This window comes from Austrofundulus limnaeus, unplaced genomic scaffold (genome assembly GCF_001266775.1).
Source record: "Austrofundulus limnaeus strain Quisiro unplaced genomic scaffold, Austrofundulus_limnaeus-1.0 Scaffold227, whole genome shotgun sequence".
In the NCBI taxonomy this organism is placed as follows: domain Eukaryota; kingdom Metazoa; phylum Chordata; class Actinopteri; order Cyprinodontiformes; family Rivulidae; genus Austrofundulus; species Austrofundulus limnaeus.
In genome coordinates, this window is record NW_013952629.1 from 268,153 (window position 1) to 276,901 (window position 8,749).

At 39.5% G+C, this 8,749-nt stretch overlaps 1 protein-coding gene across 1 annotated transcript in view; it reads left to right on the forward strand.

Moving 5' to 3' along the window:
• Nucleotides 1–1,949: 1,949 nt before the first annotated feature.
• Nucleotides 1,950–8,749, forward strand: part of LOC106525458 (cholesterol 24-hydroxylase) — a gene marked incomplete at its 3' end in the record, with an annotated part of 8,648 nt that continues 1,848 nt past the window's right edge. Inside the window, 12 exon segments of the mRNA XM_014019715.1 lie at nucleotides 1,950–2,130; nucleotides 2,213–2,290; nucleotides 2,388–2,469; nucleotides 2,626–2,699; nucleotides 4,785–4,871; nucleotides 5,063–5,201; nucleotides 5,296–5,403; nucleotides 6,764–6,926; nucleotides 7,019–7,081; nucleotides 7,558–7,630; nucleotides 7,710–7,794; nucleotides 7,864–7,974. Coding sequence (XP_013875169.1) covers nucleotides 1,982–2,130; nucleotides 2,213–2,290; nucleotides 2,388–2,469; nucleotides 2,626–2,699; nucleotides 4,785–4,871; nucleotides 5,063–5,201; nucleotides 5,296–5,403; nucleotides 6,764–6,926; nucleotides 7,019–7,081; nucleotides 7,558–7,630; nucleotides 7,710–7,794; nucleotides 7,864–7,974 — 1,212 coding nt within the window.

Below are 8,749 nucleotides of genomic sequence, written 5' to 3' on the forward strand. Positions count from 1 at the left end.
TATATATACAGTATATTACGGCTGCACAATATATCGAAAATGTATTGTCATCGTGATAATAGACTGCAATATGCATGTCGCAACAGCTACATGAACTGCAATGAATGGTTGACTCAAAACTTTGCATTCATGCATTTTGCCATTCAGATGGAAGCTTGAAATATTTCACAAATCAAATAGAGCCCTTCATGTATTTGGTCAATTTAAAAAAAAATCAGGCTGGAGTGGAAATGATTATTATTTTTTTTTAATGTTGTTTTTCAGGGTGGCTGTGGCAGTGTGGTTAGGGGAGTCGTCCTGGAACCAGAAGGTCACCGCTTCGATCCCCCCGCTYCACCTGTCTCAGTTGTTGTGTCCTTGGGCAAGACGCCACCCCTAATACCTCTGATGTGTGTCCCATCAGTTTATGAATGTGATTGTTACTGATTAGTCTCCATAGCTGATTGTACATGTTAGGTTTGTAGAGATCTAGTAAATGAGGGCACGGATTGCAATGTGAAGCGCTTTGAGTATCCTGGTTGGGTAGAAAGGTACTATGTAAGTACAGTCCATTTACCATTTTTGGGATTTGAACCAAGAGCAGAAAGATAACACTACATACACATTTTTTCATTTATCACAAGTCATATTGTCATTGCAATATTAAGCACTGTTATCGCACATAGCTGGTTTTCCTAATATCATGCAGCCCAAGTACAATGATACAGAAAATTCACGATTTGGTTCGATGCTTTAGTGTCATGGTTCAATTTTTTTGATACAAAAAAGAGAAATGTCTATGTCCTTCACTTGCAATTTATTGAAATTTATTATGAACATTTGTTCAACCTTAAAAGTACAGTTTTTAAATTAAATTTTGCTGAAACAGCCAGTTTCTCAGTGGATCTGCACTCGACAATGCTCCTATCCTGTAGGTGGAGTAGTTAAACAAAGATCCTTTGAGCCTAAAACACAGAGCATCTTCAAAAGACATAAATKATAAAATAAATTTTAAAAATCTGTATGGATCGATACAAGTGAGTATTGAACCTAAAGCACTGTAGCTATTGAACAGTTCGATACAGATACATGTATTGTTGCACCCCTAATGTTGGAGTGTGAAGAAGAGTAATTCTGAAATTTCGGTGAAAACTCTGTCCTGATACCTGCCTGGTTTCTCCCTGCGATAAGTTCTCTGTCTGTCTGTCCTTACCTGAGAAAACCCTGCGTCATGTAGACCCTGCAACTGTYGGATCTGATGTCTCCTCCCTGACTTTGCTCTTTCTATAAAGATTTATTTTTAAACATGTGGAAGGTCACCGTAGTAAAGCACAATTTCTGCACAGAATTTAAAAAAGGACTGCTTTATACATAGCAGCAGCAGGTCTCATCTCGTTGATTGCTGTCTGCTCTCTGTCATTTGGAGGTGTAGCGATCTTGGTGCGTTTAAAGACGGCTCGGAAATATAAGTTATTTTTTTCAAATAATGATGGGAATAACAAAATCAGTAATTACAGATGTCAATTAAAGGCCATAATTCAATATAAACAAAATCATCAAACTGTATCATTTTAATATACTCTTTTATTGTCATTTTATTATTGTTCTTGACAGCATTGTTATACTAGCTCTGTTATTCTCTGAGTTTCATGAATGCAGCTAAACACCTTCTGTCAGGCACACTGAAGCAGGAACAAACCATTTGATGCAGTTATAGAGGGTTTTTTTCGTAAATATGATTGTTTTACTTTTGGTCTGAGAGTGGTAACGTTTAACTTTTACTACCAAAACAAGAATAAAAAAAGATTTCAGTAACGTTTTTTATTGACAGCCCCCCCACCACCAACAATTTCTTTATTTCTTTCTTTTTCTTTYYTTTTCTTTTTTTGTGTGGACCCCTATCAGTTAAGGGCCCTTGGCATTGTCCTAACTTTTCTCCCCCACCCCATCCAGCGCCCCTGACTGTAGGCAGAAAACGTGACTTTGTACAGGACTCACTGAAATGGCAGTTTTTCAGTTACTTTGGGGTTTTGGAGTAAAAGTGCTTTTATTTCTGTTTGTTCTTTTTTTCATAGCGTTTCTCGGTTACTGCTTGTATATTAAATACATGCACATGAAATATGACCACATACCTGGACCACCAAGAAACAGGTAAAGTTTTTGTTAGTATGTCAATGCTTGGTAAGATGTTGCAACATAAATATTAACTTTTTTTTATTCCTTTTCATTAAAGTTTTATTTTTGGACATGCACCAACATTTGCGGACAATATGAAAAATGATACAAATATAAATGACAAATTCCTTGAATGGTAAGTTGGAAAAAAATTGTCTCTAATCTCTTYAAATTTGCAAGTGTAACATGTATTATCTACAAGTAAAAGTAAAAATGTGTAATGTCTTTTACAGGTGTGAGACTTATGGGCCTGTTTGCAGGCTAAATGCTCTGCATCATGTGTTTTTGATTGTGACATGTCCAGACGCATCAAAGGTAAACACCTGTTTCATAAGAGTTGTAAAATTGTGTGAAAGTGCACACGCAAGGAAGACGTGTAAAGTTCAATTTTATTATATAAAAAAAATCCCTCTGCTATGGTGTTGTGTTATGTTTATTTTTTGATCTGCATTTTTTTGACTCTGCTTTCAGGAAATCCTGATGAACCAAAAGTACTCCAAGGACAAGTTGGCTTACAAGAGAATAGCTTACCTGTTTGGTCACAGGTCTGGCTGCCAGCATTATTCAGTCTAAAAACGTTATTGATACTTGCGTTCTGACCCTAATTTACAAAACCTGTTTCAAAGAGCTGTCTTACAGCCTTTCATCCATTATCTACGGCTTATTCAGGAGTTGGGTTGTAGGGCCTGCAGCTTGAGCCGGGAGGCCCAGATCTCTCTTTCCCCAACCACTTTATCCAGCTTTTCTGAGAGGATTCCAAGGTGTTCCAAGTTCAGCCGAGAGACAAAGGTGCTAATTCATCAAGATCTCAGATACAGAGTGCTAAATTGAGTGCAAACTGAAGAATTGCTGTGCTAGTAKGTGTGTTGTCTAAGTCCAAAGGGGGGCGTGGATTACGCTCTCATTTTACCTCTCTTAAAGAGTTCAAAGAACAACACAATCACAATAAAAAACACTGATGCTACTCTGAGAACCAGTGTTACGCAACTAATCTAAAGTTCTCGTTCATAGCATTCGTTTCAATATCGCACTATGGGATATGAATACACCCAGCACTTAATTGTGTTTGTCCTTTTCYAGGAGGAAATGGTCCTTCAGATATCTGGACAGCTGCCACAGTGGAGCTATCGCTGAAAAGCACATCTCAGATATTTCCTGTGTGGTGGATACGCTGAAAAATGGAAATATGCRTCCTTCAGATCCACCTAAGCGAACAAATTGCCTTAGTGCACCAGATGCAAAAGGGGCGTATGTGTGTGTAGCATCCTGACTTTGTATTTCCTGGGGTAATCAGTCCTCAGATCCAGGTTAGGGCATCCCACCCCCCAGGGACCAGAAAATACCTGGAGTGGAAGCTGCTCCGACTCTGCTCTGCAGGGACRGTGCAAATAGCTCCATACCTCAGTAATGCATAGACTCTCTCTGAGCTTCTGTGAAAATTCCAGAAAAGCAAACTGAATCACAGCAAACTGAAGTCAGGCTGAAGCCACGGGGGAGGAGGGACACTCTTTGGCTAGGTGGGAGGAACTGGTTAACGTGGAACGTCCAGCTCCATCATCTGTGAGGGTATGGGTCTGTCAGGATGCCCCTTTCTTCTTCCTGGCCTGATGACTGGGAGCACTGGACAGGTTGTCTGGGAGGAACAGTTGCTGGCAGCGTCAAGTCTTTTGGGGCCAAACCGGTCTCCCCTCCTGCCCAGGCAGGGTGGCTGGAGAGGTCTGGAGTTTTGGTTGTTTGGGGATTTTAAAGARAGGAGGCTGTGTCTCATGYTCTTATGGACACCCTTATGTTCAAACATGGTATTTGTGATGAACAAACAAGGAGTMTTGGGGTAAAACGTGTATGTCATTTTAAAGACATACAATGACGATTCAGTTTAGATAAGAAATTGAATCAYTGATATATAGGCCCTCAGACACTTTTTTTTGTTGGAATTAGTTCTATAAATAATTTAAGTTGTAACACATTCTCACTCCTGACTCATCACATATTGACACTTTTCCAAGGTTCCCTCTGCGYCTTATTTTGACGCGTCGGGTACACCCGTMGCATCAGTTCTTGATGCACCAGGGATTTACGGGTTCCCTCAGCATCTGGGTTTKATRCGTTGGGACACAAAATATAGGGGTCTTTGACTTGGGGTCCGTGRTTAATATTAGGSATCAGGGTTCATGGTTAATTTTAGGTACTTGGGTCAGGGATAGGATGTCTAGGGCAAATATTAGGTAATTTTAGGCTTTGGGACACGTAGTTCACGTGAATTTCCTACACTTTCTAAAAATTTTTAATTTTAGGGATCAGGGTTTATGGTTAATTTTAGGTACTAGGGTCAGGGACAGGATGTATAGAGTGAATAAAGGTAATTTTAGGCTTTGGGACGGTTAGATTTGTGCATTTTTTACACTTTCTGAAATTATGACAACGAATTMCGCCCCACCTCGTMAATAACTGACRTGAGGGGGTACCTGACGCGTCAAAATCAGACGCAGAGGGAACCTTGGAAAAGCRTYAATATGAGACRACTTGGGAGTGASAATGGGTTGAATAATTTTAAGATTGGCCTGASAGCAAAAATGTTAATGTATTGAAGTTCTTTTCTTTACATTTGTAATAAACAAAACAAACTGCAGGTTTTTGGGAAATGGCTTGGCAACGACACATGATCATGAGGTGTGGTACAAACAACGCCGGATTATGGACCCTGCCTTCAGCAGCTTGTGAGTTTTTTAGTTTCTAATTTTAATTTTTGTTCTGGCCCTTAACATTGTTTTTGTCATTGTTTTTCTCACTCACTTTTAGAATTTTGTTGATGTTTTTTCTGTGAAATATTGCCCAGTTAAATTATGAATGTAAGATTTTCTTGTGAGCTTTTAGATGTGGGGTTTTCTTGCTCTGAAACTTTTTACAGGTAYTTACGAGGTCTGATTGGAACCTTCAATGAGAGGGCAGAGACACTGATGGATACACTTGCAGATGTTGCTGACAATAAAAAGGAGACTCACATGCTGCACCATTTTAACTGTGTCACACTTGATGTGATCGCAAAGGTAGAATCAATTTTAAATGTGACAAATACACTAGTTTGAAGACTGATTGTGTTACAATAAACATATGTGTGCTTATTTGTTCATTAAATTTCAGGTTGCYTTTGGTATGGATTTAGACCTGAAGAGTAATTCACCTTTCCCTAAAGCCATTGAGACATGTCTGAAAGGAATGGTGTACCACACTAGAGACTTTTTATTTGAGGTAATACTTCAATTGGTTTCACTTTCAACGAAAACACCACAACAATAAGAGTTTACAAGTTTAAAGTTATGGAAGTTTTTGCAAGACAGGCCTGGGCCTGAAGACAACCTATTGTACATGTTTTTGGTTTATGGGAGGAAACCAGAGTACCTGAAAAAAAAAAAAACACGCAAACAAAAGGAGAACATGCAAACTCAGCACAGAAAGACCCCAGGTCCGAACCAGGACCAAACCCCTCAATGTTCTTACAACCTTGCCAAGAATGAACTCAAGCTGAAAATGGCTGATCCATGGCATTGATCACAGGCTGAAGTTGTAGTTTCTTCATGTTTACTGAATGATGCACGAGAGGAAAACCCTAACTTGCTATCTCGAGAAAACCATCTGTAAATTAACTTATCTTGAGAAAACCATCAGGAAATTAACTCATTATCTCGAGAAATCATGATAACGACATATATAAACACTGTTTAGAAAGTATTCTAACAAACTTAAAGTAGGTATGATTATACGGTATCTAGACCACTAGATCTAGACACTGCACATAACCATCATTTATCCGTAAAAAGGTCAATAAAGTGCCTTAAACTAGTGCCCTAAAATATACAGTATACTGTACACAGACCAGGATTGCCCAAGCAGGAGACTGAAAACAGGTAGACAGCCCAAATACCATCCAGACAGGTGATAGAGTTGGAGAGGTTAGCCCGCGCACTGTCCAAACCGGTGACAGAACTCAGGTGGGCAACCCAAAAACCATCCAGACTGGTGRTAGGATTCATCCRACTGGCCCAGGAACTGTTCAAACCAGCAAATGAGCTCAAGTTGGCAGCCGAAGAACTGTCCAAACAAATGTACCACACCTCAGTCATCGGGTGTGGAACAAACAACTCCAGTGTATTTGGTGTGAAGACCTTGAAGACCTGATGTACTAGGCTCTAGAGGCTCAAGATGCAGGTACCATGTAATAGGTGACAAAGGAGGTGGAGATGTAGACCTCTTAGGAGACAGAGAACTTCATGGAGTTCCGGTGAGTGTAAGTGGTAGGAAAGGAACTGCAGTTGCAGGAGTCAAAAGCTCTGCGGGTGCCGAAACTGAAGACTGCAGGCTTGGGGAGTGAAGGAATTGTAGAAACAGCAGACTTCGGAACTGGAACTTCTGCTACTGCAGASTGAAGAATTGATGGGCCTGGAACTAGGATATTTTGAAAGCCTGGGAACTAAATGACCATAAAAAGGCTTGATACAAAAGAAGTGTTGATGAGGCATGGCATTGCTTCCAAATCTAACTTATAAACTTTACTTTATTTAGAAAATATTAAACAGTAGCCTGTTTGGCATGTCTGTTTTTTCTTTCCCAGTATAAGCCAAAGAACAGACGATTTTTAAAAGAAGTGAGTGAAGCATGTMACCTGCTGCGAACAACTGGTGCTCAGTGGATCCAGAAGAGAAAGACTGCCATGCAGAATGGTGAAGAAGTCCCAAGAGACATCCTCACACAGATCATCAAATCTACTGCAACAGGTTGTAATACCTAAAAAGTGTATATTTTTAAATTACCTCAATAAGTTTTCATACAATTTTGTGCTCTTTTTTTGTCCATTCTCTTGTAACAGAAAACATGACTGAAGAAGATGAGGAATTCATGTTGGACAACTTTGTGACATTTTTTATTGCTGGTGAGTCAATTTGACCTTAGATGTGATGAAAACAGGTTCCAAAAACAAACATTTTGGAGCCTTAATGTTCCACGTGTTTACATGGAGGGGGCAAGACTTAAACTGTGTTCTGGAACCAGCCTACCAGAATGGTTGTTCCGGTTGTTTCTTCAACTTTCAGGTTCATGCCAGAGATCTAACAATAAGGTCTTTGCCTGTTCAGAGGTACTATAGTATAATTGAATTACTTGTAGTTTGTACTTAATTACCATAATATAAACAATCAACAGTATTTGACAAGTATTAAACTACTACTTTTCATTATTGGTATTGGCTCAGATTTTAAAAGTTAACTTTATTTTTAATTATCATTTCCYATCAAATTTGTTTATGTGAGGAGCTTTTTTAATGTTTAAATTTTTACGTTTCACAACCAATTCATTTTAAGTTGTGTACATTTCCTCTAATTCACTTTTATCTAAACCTTTGCATGTAAGGTCAAGAAACAACAGCTAATCAGCTGGCATTCTGTGTCATGGAACTTGGACGACATCCTGAAATTCTGGAGAAGTAAGATAYATASAGTTCTTATTAGCTTGTTATACAGTTAGAGAAGAATKGTTTCTGAAGCAGAGTGTTGAATTTTYAGAGTGAGGAAAGAAGTGGACGATGTCATTGGGATGAAACAAGAAATAGGCTACGATGACCTCGGGAAACTGATCTACCTCTCACAGGTACAGATGATGAATCWACAAAGTATTTGWRGTGTCCTCACTGTTAGTAACACTGTAACTCTCCTACAGGTGCTAAAGGAGACTCTGAGGATGTACCCAACTGCTCCGGGAACATCCCGTCAGATTGWTGAAGACATGGTGATCGATGGTGTCCACATTCCTGGAGGAGTCAGCTGTATGGTGAGTCTTTTTGTTACAAACATGCCTGTAGCTCTAAAGCAGAAAGTGATTGCCTTGTTATTTTTGTGAAAAACAAAAGCTGTGTCCAAACTCAGGGGCCGTGTCCTTCGAAGGCTGAATTTGTTGGCCGTTGCGTCGGAGGCTGTCCCAATTTGAAGACTCTTCCAATGCGACCCACAAATGCGTCCTCGTTTTTCCCTGATTTGAGGGACGGGTCAGATGAACCCTTCTCGGCCCACCACATCCCATAAAGCATTGYGGGCCGACCGGAGATTTTTTTTCTCTCCTCGTAATCACGGACAAAGCGAGAGAAAGGAATTTTGTTTTAAATAAAAATCTGGTGGTATAAAAATTAAAAGTTTCAAGCGGTTGTGTTGTTAATGCTTTTGTCATTTGTATAGACATGTTTTTAAATATTATTCTTGTTAGAAATCAAACAAGCTGGTACAGCGAAATAAATGAGCATCYACGACGGGTCCCTTAGTTTTTCAGATATTGTTAATTTTGCTGTTTTATGATATTTATGATACTAATTKATGTTTTGCTCATTTCAATCTATTTTTGCTACCGTTTAGCGTTGTCATGGTAGCTATGCGACAGGACATACACTTAAAGGCACAGTGTGTAGGATTTGTTGTTTTCAGCGACATCTAGTGGTTGAGTGGTTGAATCATCCTCCCTGGTCCTCCCCCCACCCCCACCCCCCGCTTCCAAACGCTACGGTGTCTCTCAGGTGTCAAAAACCTTTGATAATTCCAACCGCGATGTCTACCAG